Source organism: Pollicipes pollicipes, unplaced genomic scaffold (assembly GCF_011947565.3).
Source record: "Pollicipes pollicipes isolate AB1234 unplaced genomic scaffold, Ppol_2.1 Scaffold_7261;HRSCAF=8764_pilon_pilon_pilon, whole genome shotgun sequence".
NCBI classification, from domain to species: domain Eukaryota; kingdom Metazoa; phylum Arthropoda; class Thecostraca; order Pollicipedomorpha; family Pollicipedidae; genus Pollicipes; species Pollicipes pollicipes.
In genome coordinates this window covers 21814421-21833516 of record NW_023597054.1, presented here as the reverse complement: position 1 = coordinate 21833516, position 19096 = coordinate 21814421, and the positions used below count along the sequence as shown (strand labels likewise).

The 19096-nt window shown below is 56.0% G+C and overlaps 2 protein-coding genes across 3 annotated transcripts; one reads left to right on the top strand and one right to left on the bottom strand.

The window, feature by feature from the left end:
• The first annotated feature begins 22 nt into the window (after nt 1-22).
• On the top strand, nt 23-3376 carry LOC119111177 (protein KRI1 homolog). The gene is made up of 5 exons (XM_037235003.1): nt 23-229; nt 1047-1170; nt 1458-1561; nt 1972-2236; nt 3285-3376. Exons 2-5 carry the CDS (start codon nt 1095-1097, stop codon nt 3374-3376), a joined length of 537 nt encoding a protein of 178 aa, XP_037090898.1. The 5' UTR covers nt 23-229; nt 1047-1094.
• A 3319-nt stretch (nt 3377-6695) lies between these two features.
• LOC119112808 (delta-1-pyrroline-5-carboxylate synthase) lies at nt 6696-18478 on the bottom strand. 2 transcript variants are annotated; one of them, XM_037237096.1, is made up of 11 exons: nt 18402-18478; nt 14764-14943; nt 13945-14091; nt 13424-13534; nt 12103-12255; nt 11613-11636; nt 9250-9631; nt 8726-9087; nt 8235-8372; nt 7683-7878; nt 6696-7454 (listed from the first exon to the last, which is right to left on the bottom strand). In XM_037237096.1, the coding sequence occupies exons 2-11, from the start codon at nt 14836-14838 to the stop codon at nt 6826-6828; spliced, it is 2217 nt and encodes a 738-aa protein (XP_037092991.1). In that variant the 5' UTR covers nt 14839-14943; nt 18402-18478; the 3' UTR covers nt 6696-6825. The 2 variants fall into 2 exon arrangements, with proteins under 2 accessions (XP_037092991.1, XP_037092990.1); XM_037237095.1 differs by lacking the exons at nt 11613-11636; nt 18402-18478 and having other exon boundaries at nt 14764-14939.
• Nucleotides 18479-19096: the final 618 nt, after the last annotated feature.

Genomic DNA, 19096 nt, shown 5'->3' with positions numbered 1-19096 from the left:
AACCGTTCGTCTACAGGTCAAGCGATATCCTCGCACTATAAAAAACTCCCTGAGGAAGAAGGACGAGCGACGCAAACATGGCCGCGAAGAAAAGAAGCTGAAGAAAGAGGAAGACAAGAAGAGGAAAGAGGAAGAACTCAAGCGTTTAAAAACGCTGAAGAGGAAGGAAATTTTAGAAAAGCTGGAAACACTTAAAGAGGTTGTCGGGAATGCTGAGCTGCCTTTCGAGGTATGGACGCGCCATTACATCTTTTTAGTTTAAGAAAGAAGAGAAGCTAGTGCTTATCTGAGGCTTATCTTGTTAACATGAAACCTGTTAACGTAATATTCCGCATCTGAAGATCTTGAAGCAAGCATCAGAAATGATGACATAAGCTCATTTATAACTATTGTTGCACTTTTTAAGCGGAAAAGACTGCTATAGACGGTACATTTTCTTTGGTTAGTAAAGACGCCCCTCAATACGCCATTGCTTGATAACGTCATCGTACCTTGCACAACATTGACTTGGAACCAATTGACGACCGTTATATTTGGAAATCGTGCTCGCGGACGCCGGACATGAAGGACTCGATAATTATATTTTGCTCTGCCTCGATCGCCGCTTGGCTAATGGAGAAGCAGGATTTGAAGGACGTTGTCACAGGGTCAAAGATGCATGGATGACCTTGAAATAGGTTACCAGAAGTATTCTGCACATCTTTTCTGGTGTGTAATTCAGAAATTAGAGGGGTTTAGGTCTTACGTAAGGCAAGGCTGCGTTTTGCATTGAATGATCTTTAAGATGGCTATTTCTATCCAAAACCCCATACAAATAACGAAGTCTCTTTTTATTCGACGCTTGCTCCGTGTCGGCGTCAGTGTTGACGGGTCGATGCATGCGGTTATGAATGTCTGTATTGTCGGATGTGTGCCGTAATTGATACGCACAGGCGGATATTGTGAGTTATTGGGTGTTAAAGGCGCGTCGTCTGCGTTGGTTATTTGAACCTTGTTGTGACTTACGCGTCTTAATAAGTGAGCATAACACCGAGTTTCCACCACAGGCAAACGACCTGGATACCGACTTTGATCCTGATAGCCATGACAAAAAGATGCAAGCGATGTTTGGGGAGGATTACTACTACGGCGCAGAAAACGACGAGGAAAAGCCAGTCTTTGACGACGACGGTAACCGTACGATGGTTCCCGGTGCTCTCAAACATTAGCCGTCGCAGGCGAAATTGAAGTTGAAGCTTTACCAGGACGGCGTCTGTTCGCGACGGATGTGTTCTGCGTAGCCATTTGCATCTGCGTAGCCATTTGCACGAACCCTGCCTGCTTTGGTGTGATGCAACGGTGCCAGTCTTCGTGTCGCATTGAAATGTCGAGGCTGTTTATAAGCGTCAGATATCGAGCTGATGGCTAGAAGAGTGAGCTGCTCCTCTGCTCTGCTAACGGGCTGCCGTGTCCGTCAGAGGACTGGGACAACTGGGATCCGGCCACCGAGGACGCTGGAGAGCCGGCCGCTCCTACCCACCAAGACACGGCCGCGCCTGCCTGCGAGCAGCCCGGCTTTGTGGTGAGGCCCCGGCACCGCGCCTGGTCACTGGCTGTTACACATGTGGTGCTGCGGTGTGCCTCTGGACTGTAGGATGCAGCCTCGTGGATATTGATGCATGTGTCGGGTCTTATTTGGGGGGGGGGGGGGGGGGGAGGGGGAGGGAGGCTGGACGGGTATCTGTGGAAGCCATGCTTTAAAAAATTAAATTGCGTAGTGCATTGGATCATAAAGAAAAGTCAAAACTATGAGGCTGCTCGCTTTTTTACACATGTGACTAGTTGAGCCATGTATGCGGCTTTCGTTAAGAGACCAGTTCTGAGTTGATTGATCAGACTCCCCACATTCAAGCGGCTGTCGCTGGCACAATGCGCTGCGGGTCGGCCGGACACCAGTGAACTCTTTTGACCGCGTGTCGCGGATGCCACCAGATGGACTGTGAGTACGACGGTCGGGCTGCCACGCAGCGCCAGCTGCTGGAGGCGACGGGACGCGGCCGGAAGAAGCGGCGCGGCAAGCTGGCTGAGATGCTGCGCCGCCCCAAGCCGCGCTTCCAACCGGGAGGCGACCAGGCGCTGGCCGAGTACATTGACCAGTACTACCGGCTGGATGAGGCGCTCAACCCGCATCCGTTCCAATACCGCCAGGTTACAGCCAATGACTTCGGCCTGGACGCCACTGAGGTCAGTGTCTGGGGTGGGGGGTGGGAGGGGGGGGGGGTGGGCATGGCAGGGGTGTGGGGGGCGCGCTGCTCTTATGGATTTGGGCCGCCGCCGAGTGGGTAACATACCAAAATGACTTCGGCCCTGGACGCCACTGAGGTCAGTTGTCTGGGGTGGGGGGGGGAGGGGGGGTGGGGGGGGGCATGGAGGGGGGGGGCGCTACTGCCTTATGGATTTGTGTGGGCGCCGCCGAGTGGGGTAATACCAGGCGGCGAGTGCCCTCGAAGGCAGAGAAGAGGGGATTATAATGGGTACTTGAATATTCCTTACACTTTGTCTGTGGGTAAGGGCGAGTAAAGGCTTTTGCCCCGAGCATAGATTAACTGTGACTTAAAAGAGCCAGTGGCGGGTATGCTGGGCCTCATTTGGTGGAAATTGCTACGTCCTTTCCGTGGGACTTGGTGGTTGCCCTTCACTGTATGCATGGAACGTGTAGACGAATGGTGCCTGTATCTGTCCCGATTCTGACTGGCGGACGAGAAAGACCTGAACCGGTGGGTATCAGTGAAGAGGATGTCCCAGTACCGACGTGATTAGGAGGAACTGCTAGACGTCAAGAAGTACATAAGCGAAGGCCTCGAATCTCGCCTTACAAGCAAAGATACTGCAGAGTCTGTTCAGAAAGTAAGAGAAGTTTGTTCTGTGTGGTTATTGTTTATAGTACTTGACATTATCTCTCGTATTTTTGGGGTGAAATTGCGATTTGGCCTCTTCATAATCGGCCAACAATCGGTATCCATAATTGCGTTCCCGAACGTGTTCGAAAGCTCTTCGTGCTCAGTGATTGGCTTGCCCACATTGAAGAAATTGCTGCTTGCATTGCTGCCTGTTAATGTAAGTTAGCCAATTATTTCTTGGATTTGCAGGTTTTTAGAGATGATCATTTTCACCAGCGCCGCTGATTCTGTTATTGTTATCACTGATTCCTTCCAGCTTACCAGATGAGGGAATGGCAAACTGACGAACTTGGGCAACTTTGCGAATGGCTCGCGTTGCAGCTAACAGCTTTTGTGTTGTCTCAGGGATGGCGAACCTGAAGAAGACCCGGAAACATATGAGCCGCAAAAGAAAAAGAGAAAAAGCGAAAGAAGAAGGAGAAGGAGATGGCAGATGAATCAAACCAACACGAGCGACTGGAGCTGCATAGAGTGGCTACGGCCGCCGACGGTTCCACTGCATCTGATGACAGATGTGCGGAAGATCCCGGTCAGCAACCGGATGCGCAGGAATCACGAAAGCGGAAAAAAGAAGAGTAGAAAGAAGGAAAAGGATGAAGAAGCTGCCTCCCAGCAGGAAATATTGCCGGGCCTTTCAACAGGGAATGGAAACGACGTGGGAGAGAACACAGATGTTGCAAGGAAAAGGTTCGAAGAAACGCGAAAGGAGATCTTCGGAGGCCTTAGTGTTAGCCGGTAGTACCGAGGAGCTCGACGAAGAGCAAGCGCCAAAGAAGAAAAAGAGATCGCATAAGCACGCGTGTGAGGATACACCTAGTCTCCCCTGCGGCTGCCTGTGAGAATGGCTCACACGCAAGTCCGGCGCGGTAAACGAAAACGTAAGAAAGGCGACGGTTGTGCTGGTGACGGAGTAGCACCAGAAGCCGTGTCTGATGAACCGGAACTCAGGCAAACGTGGCGAGAAGCCCTTGAAAAAGAAGCATGGTGCTGTGGGGGCGCCCGCAGAAGGGGCCGACAGGACAAAGCACAAGCTGGGCGGACAGCGGAAATGGAAACAGCGACCGAAGGAGGGCACTCAGGCTGCCATGGTACTGTCGATGTCGGACGCCAGGCTCGAGGCGTTCGGCCTCAACCCCAAGAAAATCCGGGCAAGGTGCTGTACGGCGCCAGCGCGGTCGTAGCGCCGGTGATGCGTGCGTCGATGGCAGTGGTGGTCCCTGATTACGGTACGTGTTGTATCGTTATGCGACCGTTTTGTTTGCGACTGTGCGGATGCCGTCATGGTATTGGGATATTTGATGACGATGATGATGATGGTCGATGTATTGATGGATGATGGTTGATGGTGCTACCGTGAGGTGATGATGTATTGACTTGCGACCGGGGTAAATAAAGTGTTCCCATCATGATGGTACAAAATGATGGAATTTTATTTTACGGGCGCCTGTAGCACAGCATTGGACACCTTGAAGCAATAAGCACAAACGCGACGACACAGAAAGTGAATCTTTACGTGATGGCTTGTTTAGGGACGCGATTTTTTGTGGGCTTCTTCCATGCAACGCCACGGGATGCGCACTGAACTCCGTGCCGAAGATCGAATAGGAGAAAGAATACTGCCGCTGTAACCCCCTGCATCGTCCCTGACTGCCCTCGCCAACTCAAAGTTCTTCCCTCGTAAGTCAGTGGATCCCCAGAAAAATTGCACCAAATTCGCGCTTTATTCCGTTTCTTGCCAAGTCACGTCCGAATGCTATTTTTTAAGGGGTTTGGGTTGACTGCCTGCTCTACCCCCACCTTCGCCATGCGGCCACTTATCCAGTGCTTTACAGCACGAACATTACCATCCTGTTCCTCGGGAGCACCGTGCGGCGTGCGTGGTTTGTCACCTTGCGTTCGAAGGATTGCATTTTTAGGAGTTGCTAGCATGTGCACGTCCACTGACGTTAAGCCGCATGTTTAGCTTTGCGGCGACCTGATTGTCATGTCCCTCAATTGGGGTCCGCACCCGGCAGAGTGGTGGGTTTCTAACTCGATGCAAACAACGCTTGCAATGCAATCAGTAACCTAAAGGGATTTATGCGGAAACAAGCGTTATGTTAAGAAAGTGATAGTGTTCCTTCATTATCCAGGTTCGAAATTGTAATAACAGGGGGGGCCTGCCGTGGGTCCGTATTGTTAATCGCTATGTTGTATTTTCCTGTTTGGTAGCGGCTCTGCCATATGGCCCCGCCGTCCAGAAGTGTCACCGTAGCACTCACTTATAGTACCTCAACTCGCCATGAGATGGCAGTGGCGATGCTGGCCGTGATCGCTTAGCCAAACGTCATTTGCGCTCGTGTATTGGCCCATCTTTGAGTCATGAATTGTATCACATTTTTCGTAAATTTCACAAGCCGATCATTTCTAACAATCTTGTGTCGGCGGGTCACTTGGCCCGAACGAAAATGGTAAGATGAGACAGCATACCGCAAACCAATGAACAGGCCTAATTAACAAAGTGGCCCGTTGTTGCGCTAGACACGTCAGGGCGTCTAGCTCCACAAGACGTCAAGATACCGGTGACGTACCCTCACGAATTGGAAATCATGGATCCGCCCCCGGATCATGCAGTTATTCTGCTAAAAACGTCTCAATTACGCAATCTACATGTGGTGCGAGAGCTGCCCGACCATGGACGTAGGATACGGGTAGCATAATGGATAAGATGCGCGTCTGGGAAACCGGAGGTGTGGGGTTGGATTTCCCGCGCAACCTACCTTCCCTACCAGAGTGACAGGCAGGCGGCGCCATGTTGCAGCAGCAACCAAGCGCGTCGCGGCGACAGCGACGGCGACGACCGGCAACATGCGTTGGCCGTTGCAAGGCGCTGCCGTTTGACAACAGGTTGCCGCATTTGCGGCGCTGCCTTTTGACAACAGGTTGCCGCATTTGCGGCGCCTCCCGGCCAATCAATTAGCTCTGGGAGTGACGTCACAGGCAAACCAAGTAGCTAGGCCATAGGTTGATTAGGCTTAGTGATTGCAGTTGCCGTTGAACAGTGGTGCCTTGGCATAGACCGAGGGCACGCGGAGATCAGGATCTGACCCGCTCATAAAGCGCCAGTTGGCAAATATCCTAGCATTGCCATGAAACCATGACTTTTTTGTCATTAAGCAAAGCCTTCACCTCTGGTTATTTGGCAATTTGAATGATAATACGGCTTATACGTCGATGGCACATTGATCGTGGCATTTGGTCAGCACTGGCGATGGCACACACTAAGAGCGCCGCGAGTCGTTCGGTATGAGGTCATGTATGGCGAGTCTGCAAGTGACTGGAATGCAAATAAGAAAAACTTATTTATTTTGCACTTTAAAAGCGGCACTTGGAAACCCAACCACAACCGCAGTAACTCCGCACGTGCACGATCCATTGAACTGCATGCACTGGTCCCCGAACAACCCAGTCATAAAACAGCTGCCATGACAGCTTTCACTGTGGCTCTCAAGAGCTGGCTTGGCTGGTGTGTCATGACCGCAGCACTGTCTGCCAAGAGACGTCAGGCTCGGTCGTCAGCTGGCGTTCCCTCCAAACTTGAGTCCGCCGCGCACGGTTGTGGACGGAAAAGAAGAAGGCAGTCAGCAGCGCGTGGCGAGATGCGCCGGAGCTTTCTCGTTCCGTCAAACGCAGCATGCGTGAGCACTGTACGCTTCTCAGAATCAATATCAGTGTTCATGCTCCTCAGTATCAGTTCGTCCACCTAGGGACCCCCGACACGGGAGCGAGTGCGGAGTCAGCCAGCGCTGTCACGACCTAGCCAGGGCCGGCTGGCGACACCTGAAGTCTCCACCGTCGTGGCGTCGGGGCTGTTCCTCCGCGGCACCACGGGCCCGCCGGTGTGACGTCACTCCAGCACAGACTCGATCTTGTCCGTGCCGCGGACGGCCGGCTCCTCGGGTCCCTCGTCCACGGGCAGCGCCTGGTGTACAAACGCGTTGCGCCCCGTCTTGAAGTCCTCGACCGTGTCGCCGGAGCCGTGCAGCACCCACTTGGTGGTGAGCAGGCCTTCGACGCCGACCGGACCGCGCGCGTGGATGCGGCCCGTGCTGATGCCCACCTCGGCGCCCAGGCCGAACCGGTAGCCGTCGGCGAAGCGCGTGCTGGCGTTGTGGAAGACGCAGGCGCTGTCGACGCCGTCCAGAAAGCGGGCCGCCTCGGCGGCGTTCTCGGTCACGATCGAGTCGGTGTGGCCCGAGCCGTGCTCGTGGATGTGCTCGATGGCGGCGGCCGTGTCGTCCACCAGCTCGATGCAGCACTCGAGGTCGCCGTACTCGGTGCGTAGGGACGAGGCCAGCGGCGGGCCGAAGGTCAGCAGAGAGTTCAGCCGCGGCCCCGAGCGCAGCTGCACGCCGTTTGACTTGAGCATGTGGCAGATGCCGTCGAAGATGTGCGGCACCTTCATGAGGTCCTCGTGGAGCAACAGTGTCTCCACAGCGTTGCACGCGGCTGGGTAGTCACATTTGCTGTCCTTGACTGCGAATCAGACATACCAAACAGTGTCAAGGCATTGCGAATAGGTCGGCAGCACCAGGCGATGCTATTACAGTTTGTAAATACCGGCTGGCGCGTCGTTCACAAAACGTTTCTGAATACACAAATGACACCAGTGAGCTTACTGCAACATTTTTAGGGACCCATACTCAACGCTTCTCGAGGCTGCTGAACACTGAACAAACACACAACCCGTAGTTAGTCCCTTACCAATCTGTAGCGCTTTTTCCATATCGGCGTCCTTATCGATGTACACGTGGCACACGCCTTCGCTATGACCCAGCACGGGGATGTGGCGGCTCTGGGTCTGGATCTCGCGCACCAGCTCGCCGCTGCCACGCGGGATCACCAGGTCGATGCAGTCGTCCAGCTGCAGCAGGTCACTGATCTCCTCCCGACCACTGACCTGAGGAAGCGGTGTGATCGGGTCATGTGCCCGGGTCCCGTGAAGGCCTCCTTGTCACCGCCTCGTGGGTACGGTGGATGGCGGCGGTAAAATGTGCCGAAGAGAGAATACCATGTTACACCATAATCAGAACATGATAAGAGCAGTGTGCTATTTATACTTCTGCCTGAAGTGACGAGAACCGCTCAAACACTTTGTATTTGTCACTCCCGTGCGCAGTTTGCACGGCAGTCCGTAATTCGGTTTTTGGGGAAGGAAATGCCAGCAGCCGATATCGCACAACTCGCAGCAACCCAAGCAACTTGAATTGGATGGATCTTCCAAAGCGCATGCACAGTTCTGGGAATGGTTCTCACCAGTCCTACGGCGTTCTTGGCTCCGACAGTGGACAACGCCTCCTTAACCAGCTGCATGAGGTATTCGTTGCTGTGCTTGGCCTCGCGTCCACCCTTCAGGAGAAGCCCGTTACCCGTGCTGATGGCCAGAGACGCCACCTGCAAGGGAAATGTTGTGATGACTGCCCAACGCTGCCAGTTTCCGCTGTGCAAGAAATGCATCAGACCCTAGACGGCGTGCGCAACGAATGAGATGGCTCGGTGCTGAGTATTTATCAGATGCACATCAAGGTGCGGCCCGCCTAAACCAACTATGTACGTAACCACCCACCAGAACTATAACAGTATTCAATACAACAGACGAGCCAACGGTTAACCTAACGTTCATCAATCCACCACGGCACTCACATTCAGCATGTTCATCAGCCAACGAGAGCGCACTCTCATCGTCACCTTAGGACCCATCACTCCCTCCATCCCTCCACGTCACGGCCACGCTGCCGCCTGCTCACCTGCGGCAGGCAGTCGGGGCGCGACTCGAAGATGACGAGCAGCACGCCGAGCGGCACAGTCACCTGGCGCAGCTCCATGCCAGGCGCCAGCTGCGTGCGGCGCAGCACGCGGCCCAGCTGGCGCCGGCCGTCGGCGGCAATCTGACGCAGCCCGCTGGCCAGGTCGGCCAGCTTCTCGGGCGTCAGCTTCAGCCGCGCCTGCAGCGCCTCGGACAGCCGCTCGGCCTTGGCCTGACGCAGGTCCTTGTCGTTGGCGGCCAGGATTTCTGGGCAGCGCGCCTCGAGCAGGCCGGCCAGAGCGGTGATGACGCCGGCTCGATCCTGCCAGCTCAGCGACTGCAGGGTGCGGCCGCCGCGCCGCGCTGCCGGCGGGGAGCAGGTCACGGACGGGCCAGACGGTTTCCAGTTCCGGTCCCACGGCTGGCTGGTCACAAGTCACATGAGCAATGCGCTATCGGCTCGTAACACGCCCATGAAGACGACTACACCCACCCCGCCCGCTCGGTATCGCAAGCGCCACTCACCGCCCTTGGCCAGCACCTCGACGGCGGCGCCACCCGGGTTCTGCTTGGCGATGAACGTGCCGACCCGCCGGCCGGCCACGATGTCCTTGATGGCCTTGTCCTGCAGGCCGTTGCAGATGACGACGGAGACGCCGTGGTCGAGCGCCCAGGTGGCTGCCTTGGCCTTGGAGTCCATGCCGCCGGTGCCGACGCGGGACTTGCCGCCAAACTGCACCTCGTCGGCGCCGTCGCTGGGCACGTACGTGTCGATCAGGCGCGCGCCGTCCTGATCTGGCGGACGCGTGTACAGGCCGTCCACGTCCGTCATCAGGATGAGCAGGTCGGCGTGCATCTGAGCGGCTAGCCGCGCCGCCAGGCTGTCGTTGTCCTTGATGCTGATCACCTGGGGTGGAGAGGCCGGTGAGAGGATGTGGGAGGCGAGGGAAGGAAGCACAAGAGCAGACACTTGTAAAGCAAGACTTGGGTGCCCACGTGTCGACGTCACTAGCAAGGTAGGTTGAATGACAGTAAATGGAAAATGCGAATAATCTCAAGTTAAATGGTAAATGGAAATGTCGGGTTAAAATGGCGGGTGGCGTGATCAGATGTATTTCAGTGTTGAAATGTACAGAAATACGATGGCCAAACCTAAACAGAGCGTGAAAAGAAACAGAAAGAGATACCTGGTGGATGGTGTCGGATGGCGTCGCGTGTACACAGCGAAAGACAGAATGTGAGGAGAGTAAGAGATACCTGGTGGATGGATGTCAGATGGCGTCGCGCGTGCACAGAGAAAGACAGCATGTAAGAAGAGTCAAATACGCAAATACGTGCGGCATGTCACGGTTATCCACGCATGGGTTAGGAGATTAGGGCATTGCTGGAGCACGCGACGAATGCGGTCTCATGTGCGGCCTCCCGCTGTCGCCAGTCGCCACGGCTGCTGCTGAAATCGGTCATCCCGCTGGCGTCATCCGTCGCGGCGTGCATCGCTACAGAAGGCACGGACTTCCTCCAGCGTGGGCACTGTCCACCACCACTCAGCACTGACCACCGCCAGTTTGCGGCGGAGAGAGCACGGGCACGGGTTGAGACAGAGCACCGAGAGCATGCGCCATGCACGTAACTGGAAATGTCAGCGGCATAGTTTTGTTCTATTTAAGTTAACTTAGTTATAACTTTAAGTTTTATTAAAGGGCGTGTCACCTTAGGGGTATATCTTGCAACAAAAATGAATTGGAGAAACCTCGGAACCATTACGTCTTATCAAAGCGCTGGTGCATATACTAGCGTGAATGACGTCAGTGCGACGATAGTTTGTGGTTGACACAACGGGCGACAAGGGCCAGTTACCGAGAAGCGCATTGGTTTAGGGTTGAACCAGTGGGCCGCTATAGACCATGTGATGCTCCATTTTCCCAAGCTGTAGGGCGCTTCGTAAACCGCCGCTATGGTAAATGCCGTAAGAGAAAAATCCAAAGCCATAGTATAATGTTTCATTGAATTTGCGGTATAATAGCCTCACGTTTGCTGATGTTTCATCATTTCTTACACAGATTTTGACAACTTGGTATGCTGCAAACATTAAAGAACAAACGTGCTGGAAAAGCGTGGTAAATGAAATGCATTACTTTCATGGTGGTGAGCAGGGAGTCCAATGAGATGTCTCCAGCAGTAGCGGCTACTTCAAAAGAAATTATAAACTATTCAGAGGGATCTCTATAAAACTGGTATTAATGATCAAATCGGAGGCGTCTAATCCATCAATAGATGAAGATTAAAATAAAGGTGGCATGCTCCCCTTAACGCAATGCCGTTCAGCTAAGTGACTACGAAATCTAGAACATGAAATGTCTGGTGAACGCGAATCTGAAGTATCATTTCAGCTACCCTCCCTTCTTACACAGAACTTCGTGACAACTGCGCAAAGTAACCTATGGATACAAGTAGATGTTTGCCTTATCTCCATTGTCTGTACGTGTTTGTCAAACAAAATACACGCAAACAAGTTTTGAATTTATCAGGAGACACACATGCGTCGTCGCTGCTATGGTTATTGAGCGCCAGCGACTGTAGTAGTTACATTTGCGGCCAGGGGCCATGGTGGAATTAAAACAACCCGCCACCTCTCGTGTGAGCCGAGGGAACTAGCCACTAGGACAGTATCCCCCTACGCATGCAAGTACCTGCAGGCATAAGATCATGCATGTTGATTCTTCCCAAAGCGTGGCCAGGTGGCGCAACTACGGGCAGCATGCTGACGTGAGGGGCGGAAAGCTGGCCACCGCTGCCCGATCTCTACACGCGGCCAGCCACCTGATCTACGGGTCTACGACAGGGTTAAGGCATGGGTGCTCGTCGCTGTTGTCGCTGGCTGCACTCACTGGGCCTTTTGCTGGCTGCAGACGCTGAAAAGAGAGCGCGGTTACCAGCGGCGGCTCGCCCAGGTGCTGGACTGCGGCACGGGGGCGACTTACAGCGCCGTTCGCAGCAGCAGACTGGAGATTGACGTACCACCCCTTTCGCCAACACTCGACCAAACAAACTGCTAGCTGTAGGGGGAAGTGCAGAGAGGCCAGCGACGTTAATTGCATTCCTTGGTTAGACCGATGCTTACATGATCGTGCCTAATTTCTTGAGAAGCGGCGGGCAACGTTGTTGAAACGCGACCGCGGTGCAAAATGAAAAAAAAATCCACTAATGCTCCTCATAAGCCAAACCAACATCTAACACGCCACTGAAAAACAGCGCATGCTCCCAGTGCAGGTGCAAAAACATAACGGAACGCACAGTGTATGAGACATGCAAGCAGGTGTGGTCCAGTGAGCTCTGCTAAGTGAGCGAGGGGAGTGGCTTCGCGGAATGCAGACTCACCCCAGCTAGGTCGTCGTCAATCTGTGCCGGCGGCGCCACGGCGTCGTTGGTGTTCACGATTGGAACGATGTTGAGAGATATCAGCTCCGACATAGTCTCGTACAGGTTCTGCTTGATCTCGTCCGAGTAGAAGTCTGGCCGTGTGATCAGGATCTGAGGTGCGATAAGACGGTTTGTTGAAAATGCTAGCAGGGTCACGTCCAAGCAACCAGCCAATTTTCGTAACTTATTCTTCACCTTCAAATGTATCTGGCCGTGTCACTAGCAACGCCACGCGCTGGCGTTGCAGGCGAGAGCGAGTGCCATAGATTCACAGTCATCGCCGCCTTGCGATTTGCTGGGAAACCAGTCGGGCTACCACTGGAGTCTGCTGCATTCCCCGAATTCATTTTAGTTCATGGGACCTCCCGAGGCTGCTCGGTGGCCGGAGGGCGTAATCAGGTTGCGAGCCACGGCGCGGTCCGTGGCCCACTCCCGTCGTGTTACGTCACCGGCCGTCGGCAGTTATCGCGTTACAACATCGGCGGGACGTGACGACGGCGGCGGGCTGAAGAGAGAGGAGCGGAGGGTTGTGCGATCTTACCGGTCGCCAGACGGCCCGCGGACCACGAGAGCGTGTCGCGTCCGATGGACACCATCGGCCACTGCGTGGTACGGGAGAGAGTGCCCCTAGTACAAATGCCCCTCCGTTTTGGACATAAACCAAACGATATAAGCCACGCGCAGTTCAACGCAGTGAGTTTTGATTTTCTATATCACGTGCAGACAATTGTGTTATTATGGTAACAACTGTTAGGGCAAGAGACAGAGACAGAGACAGACAGAGACAGACAGAGAGGCAGAGACAGAGAGACAGACAGAAAGACAGAAAGACAGAGAGACAGAGAGACAGAGAGAGACAGAGGGGCAGACAGAGAGACAGAGAGACAGAGAGGCAGAGGGGCAGAGGGCCAGAGGGGCAGAGGGACAGAGGGACAGAGGGAAAGAGGGACAAGGGGCCAGAGGGACAGAGGGTCAAGGGGCCAGAGGGACAGAGGGACAGAGATAGAGTGAGAGCGAGCGTTTGAGAGCTTGAGAGTGAAAGAGAGAGAGAGAGAGAGGGGGGGGGGGGGGAGAGGCGGGGGAGGGGCATTGGCACATGTGTTAACGCCTAGCCACCCACAGTTCGCTCTATGTTCAGCTCTTCGTGACACAAACCGCCAACGGCCACAGACATGTGGGGCCGTTGCTTTCCCGCCTCGGTGAGCGCGCTCCACCGGGGCTCGATTAAAGCAGCCAATGCGACTTGCCGAGGGCACATGTGTAGCGTCGCGTGTCCTACCTGAGCTATCCGCACGCCGTACTGGGCGAACATGGCGTCATAGAGCGACATGAGGCCCGATTGGCCGACAGCGGCAGCCGCCCGCGGCTCCAGCGTGTAGATGCCGCTCCTCTGAAACAGTCGGCACAGGCGCCCTCTAGAGACACGCGCTCTCGTGACGACAAGATTGCTGCATGTGCTAAAAGTGCCAGCACTATTGACGTTGCTGCACATGTTGCCGGGAGGTGACAAGGTTAGATGTGAATCCCCCTCTACAATGGACAAAGAGCCCATATGTGTGGCACACGCGCACACACACACAGCTGGGGCACTTGTTCTAGAATCGTTCCGGGAGCAAGAGGTTGTCAGACCTTTTCGATTATCTTATAGTTATCCCGGGTAAGAATGACACGCGACATTATCTGATATGATGTCGACTTTTTTCAATGCACACAAGAGCTTTGTAAAACAGATACAAGTTCCAACGCCATCCGTCGGAGTAGCGGGAGGTTGAAGTATGCCGGCGCTCCATCCGGCCGTACCCTGGCCTTGATGCCGTTGTTTCCCGAGATGGTCTCTCTCATGCTGAGCGACATGATAAGCTCTTCGGTCAACTTCTGCTTCCCGAAAGCCACGGATCCTGACGTGACCATCAGGCACTCGCGGCCCTCGTTCTGCAGCTCTGCCACCTGCGCGCAGGGGTCACACCGGGGTCACGCCGGAGCGGCACGCCCGAGACGGCCCCAGCCCAGCACGGCCACACCACCTAACCAACATAATCGGTTGCAGGCCCCCGCAGCAACAGAAACACAGCGGCTGCGCCCCGCAGACGAACTGCAGAGATGACGCTTGATCCGTCAAGTACGCTCCGGCGATACGCAACCTGTGAAGCGACGAGTGGTGCGGACTGCGGAGGCAGCACGAGACTTTCAGGTGCGGCGGTTCGATTGGCTGTAGAGTGCGTCACCACCAACGGCCGGACAAATCATCGACGGCGTTCGGTTGGCCAGCGTGCAAGAAAGCCCAGCGGGTGCAGAGGCGGGCTACAAGCCCTCCGAATCACCGACAGGGCCAAGCGGAGCGCGGGGCGGGGAGACCGGCAGGCTACCACTCCTCAGTGATGAAGACGAGCATGCTGATCATGTTTTCCTACCCTCTTCCATGACAGGGGTGAACACGGCAAGTACGTAATCCAACGCAGTTCCTACGGCGCCGCTCTCACCGACGCGTTCACTGACCACATCCGTCTCAAGCTACGCCATAATACGCAGCGTGCACACGTAAACCTCGCTAGATTTTTGCCGGCGTGGTAACTTATTTTCCTGGAACGGACACGACCGGACGAAGTCTACTAATCTTACCTGCTCCACGATGGATGCGAGTCGTCCTAGCGCCAGGCCGCACTCGTCTTCACGCGTGATGACCGCAGAGCCCATCTTGACGACGATTCTGCGGGAGTTCTTCAGCTGGCTGCGCTCCTTGAACGGGGCCAGGCTGCTCTCCGATGTGATCAGTGTCCGGCCTGATGTCACGTGACCGCCCTGCGAACGGGCTGCCATTAGCAACAGGCAGACGCGCGTCACATGGCAGCCCAGCAGGTCGGCCTGTCCGAAGGCCTCGGACCGCACAATGCCAGCCCAGCAGGTCTGCCTGTCTGAAGACCCCGGAGTGTACAAGACCAGTCCAGCAGGTCTGCTTGTCTGAAGACCCGGAGTGTACAATACCAGCCCAGCAGGTCTACCTGTCTGAAGACCTCGGACCGCACAATGCCAGCCCAGCAGGGCAGCCTGTCCGAAGGCCTCGGACCGCACAATGCCAGCCCAGCAGGGCAGCCTGTCCGAAGGCCTCGGACCGCACAACACCAGCCCAGCAGGGCAGCCTGTCCGAAGGCCTCGGAGCGCACAATGCCAGTCCAGCAGGTCCGCCTGTCTGAAGACCCCGGAGTGTACAATACCAGCCCAGCAGGTCTGCCTGTCAGAAGACCCCGGAGTGTACAATACAAGTCCAGCAGGTCTGCCTGTCTGAAGACCCCAGAGTGTACAATACCCGCTCAGGCAATCCGCGTAGATCTCCAAGATAACGGACATAATGCAGGCGTATACGCAAAAGAAAAGGGAGACAGGTCAATGCAGGGACGTCCATGAAATACACTGCGCAGTTTTATGCATTTTTCAACCGCCCTTCGCTCATGGTTACGCATTGGTTGCGTTGGGTGAAAACCCTCCCCTGGGTATTTCGCGTCAACCGCAACATCCCAAAAGGAAACGTTTGTTTGAACCCTGATTGTGGAAAAGGAGCGAACCGACGAGTGTGTTGCTCATCATGAGAAGAACCCAGCGGTGTCCGGCTTTGATGTCTTAAAATGATTTAACAGGATCGCGTCATTATTTGCAACCGCACCAGAGCGTGGCATTGATCTGCGATCGCCCCTGGTAATACTTCGATTATGTTCTAACGGTCCCTCTTTCCCATCCACGCGTAACGCAACATGCAGACAGCCCCTGTTGTATGTTGTTGTGTCTTGCGCTGGGGACCTACGCACCGCCATATCGTTCGTCATGATAAGCAGAGCGTCTTAATTGCCGCTGTTCGTCATGATCAACAGAGAGTCGTAATTGCAGCCATGTACGTTGATGTCACCTTAATAGCTATCACAGAAGTGGCAGACATCCTCAAGACGCGGCATGACCTCTAACCCTTTCGTTCGACAAGTATTCGTGGAAAACATTATGGCTTCAACTGCTCAAATGTGACCATTCCAAAAACCGTGCTAAGGTTGCAACTGTCTGGGGTCACCTCTCAACCTACATGCATTATTGACACACTTCAATCGCACTAATGTGAGCTTTTTTTCTCGCGCCCCGTAGATAGCTGCAGGCAGCGATGCTCCACGCGGTCGCGTTTTTGTTGAGTTCTTAACCGCAATTACTTTCGAAACGTCTGCGAGGTAACGCCATGGTAGTGTCCCACGCACAGCCTACGTAAGCGTGTCCAGTGTCCCACACGCAGCCCACGTAAGCGTGCCCAGTGTCTCACAAAAAGCCTACCTAAGCGTGCCCAGTGTCCCATTCACAGCGCATGCAAGTGTGTCTAGTGTCCTAAACACAGCTTACGCAAGCGTGCCCAAATACGGGTTGAAGGCATAGCATGCCGTGTGTTGTCCGGCAGGAAATCGCCTTTCCACCGCGGGATTCCGCGACTCACTATCGCGTTATCTTGCGTCACAAGCGGCCAGTTACCAGGGGCCCGGTCGTCCATACCGCAGGTGCCAACGCCGGCCGTCACACGGAGCCAAGGTGATGGGGCTCACCACTCCCGGACTAACGGTGCGGCAGGGGGGGGGGGGGGGGGAGGGCATGGGGAGGGTGAGGCGGGCAGAGGCCGCCGCACGGACCCGATCCGACCCGCGCCTGTCGGCACGCTCCGATGACGTCACATCGGCACCTCAGCATGCCCGACGACCTCCCACGCCGAGCGGCACATGGCGCCCTGATTCTGAGACGGCCTTGAGCAAAGGCAGACTTTCACAGCAAGGCTGACGAAGATTCTGGGGCTCCTAGTACGCATTAGATGCTAGAAAAGGTGAACAGTCACGCAGTCGGTGGAGGAGTGTGTTGCCAATCTTCACTGCGCGAGGATATTAAACTATATGCATTCGGGTTTTCACGTGCATTTGAGCTATAGCTTAACCCATATACAGTGCAGTGGCTAGTGTAGTCGGAAATGTCAAGAGATGATTTCATGATAGGGCATGTAGCATTGCTGTACGCATTACTACGAGGCATCAAGCTTTTACTACAATAACTTAAATTGACGCAGGTATTCCCGCTGCCTTCATGACCGATTTGGGCTGTGTGCCACACTGCCTTCATCAATCACGCGGCTTAGCCAATGGATGCGGCCAAGGTGTCGATGTGTTTTGAAGGAACTTTGACGTCCGTTCCCAGGTACAGGGCAGTAATCTGGGGATCAGGATCTTGACGTGGTGGACTCCCCAGCCCCCCCCCCCCCAACCGTTCCGTCCCGCCCGCCGCCACGTCCGGCACCACGCCACGTGGCACCGGATCCGCCAGCTCAACTGTCATGCGGCACCGGCGGCCGTTTTTGGCAGCCTTTTCCACGCACGCAGCCCGGCGCGCCAGGAATACCACCGCGTCGGCCCGGCCGACGGTGATTGTACCCGCCAGCCCGGGCCAGGTCAGCGGTATCTAGGTCATCGCTGTGCACGGCACCCCCGTGCGCGCCAGGCCGGTCGATACGGTAGCGGCGAAAGTGACGCTGCACGCCGGGTCGAGGTGGGGAGGGGGTACAGCAGGCACCGTCCCAGCGCGGTCGGCAACAGACAAGGCCGGAGGCGGGACCCGCCGGCCCGGTCACGTAACAGGTGTGTACCAGTGTGAGCCGGCCGGCCTGTGCGACCGCTGGCACCGCGGCTCAAGGCGCGCACAGCTGGCGGCGGCCGAGTGACGGCCGCGCACGCTGTGACGGCGCCGAACTTTGGGCAGGCGGTGAGTGGCGTGGGCCCGACGCGCCGCCCAGCCCCGGTGGCCCGCAAAACGGCCTGACGTTGGACAGGCAGGCAAAGGGCAGCAGAACAAATGCCCATGCACGGTCCACTGGTTTAGATGCAAGGGTTCGATAGGCATAAATCGTGCCTGATAACGTAAAAAAGCATCGTCCGACCACGGGATCACCTTCCGGATGCACATGACACCAAGGTGGTGCCCAACGGTCGGAACGGGACCATTTGAAGCCGTTTGCAAGCGGAGGCAGCTGCAGATACTCTGCTTTCTACCGTCTCATTACACAGCCCGTGGGTTGAAATCAAAACGCATTTGTCAAAGGCCATTATGCACACAACTTGTACTACGCCAGCGCGGAGTACTGTGTGCTAAGATCTAGACAGTTCATTTAGGCTGATCAATGAGATCATGAAAAACCACACCGGACAAGTGGCTCCCCGCATGCAACACCCATCCCACCCCACCGGCGGACTTACCTTTTTCCAGGAGGCGGTGGAGAAGAGGCGGACGCCGCACCCGATGCGCGGGGCAGCCGCTCGGCCGGCGGAGGGGGAGGCGGCCGCCAGCAGGGCACCAGCCGGGCGCCGGGGGCCGGCGCGGCCCGTCCGCACGCGATGGGTCAGCGCCAGCAGCGGGCTGGTGCCAGCGGCGCGGCCCAGCAGGCCGGCCGACGGGCTGCGCAGGCGAGCGGGCGCGGACATGACGGTCACGGCCGTGGCTCACCGCCGAGTGAGCGTCGGCGCCTCAGCTGGTGGTGCCGGCTGTGCGCGCGCAGCCCCGGTGCCGGCTGACGTAAAGCCGTCGGGGTCGCGGTCAGACGGGCGGGCCTGGCAGCAGCAGGCTCGATGGCGGCCTCAGAGCGGGTGCAGCCACCGACGGCCAGCGTCGGAGCCGAGCGGGGTGGAGAGCTCGGCCTAAACGTGCTACGGCGGGTGCTGGGCCGGAGTCGAAGAGGGCTGGGCCGGACCTGACGGAGGATGGGCTGGACACAACGGAGGCTGGGCCGGACTAGATGGGCTGGGCCAACCTAGACGGGGGATGGGTCAGACTCGATCGGGGATGGGTCAGACTCGATGGGGATGGATCAAACTCGACGGGGGATGGGCCTGGGTCGGACTCGACCGGGATTGGGACAGACTCGACGGAGGCTGGGCCGGACTCGACGGAGGGA

Bases quoted from the DNA above. Each gene is read 5' to 3' on its own strand.
- LOC119112808 (XM_037237096.1), bottom strand. From the start codon at position 14,838: ATGGGCTCTGCGGTCATCACGCGTGAAGACGAGTGCGGCCTGGCGCTA. The intron at 14,092-14,763 runs GTAAGATTAGTA...CCCTGCGCGCAG, and splicing joins TCGCATCCATCGTGGAGCAG to GTGGCAGAGCTGCAGAACGA. The intron at 11,637-12,102 runs GTGAGTCTGCAT...CTCTCTTTTCAG, and splicing joins TTGACGACGACCTAGCTGGG to CGTCTGCAGCCAGCAAAAGG.
- LOC119111177 (XM_037235003.1), top strand. From the start codon at position 1,095: ATGCAAGCGATGTTTGGGGAGGATTACTACTACGGCGCAGAAAACGAC. The intron at 1,562-1,971 runs GTGAGGCCCCGG...GGATGCCACCAG, and splicing joins GCGAGCAGCCCGGCTTTGTG to ATGGACTGTGAGTACGACGG. The intron at 2,237-3,284 runs GTGGGGGGTGGG...GTGTTGTCTCAG, and splicing joins CACTGAGGTCAGTGTCTGGG to GGATGGCGAACCTGAAGAAG.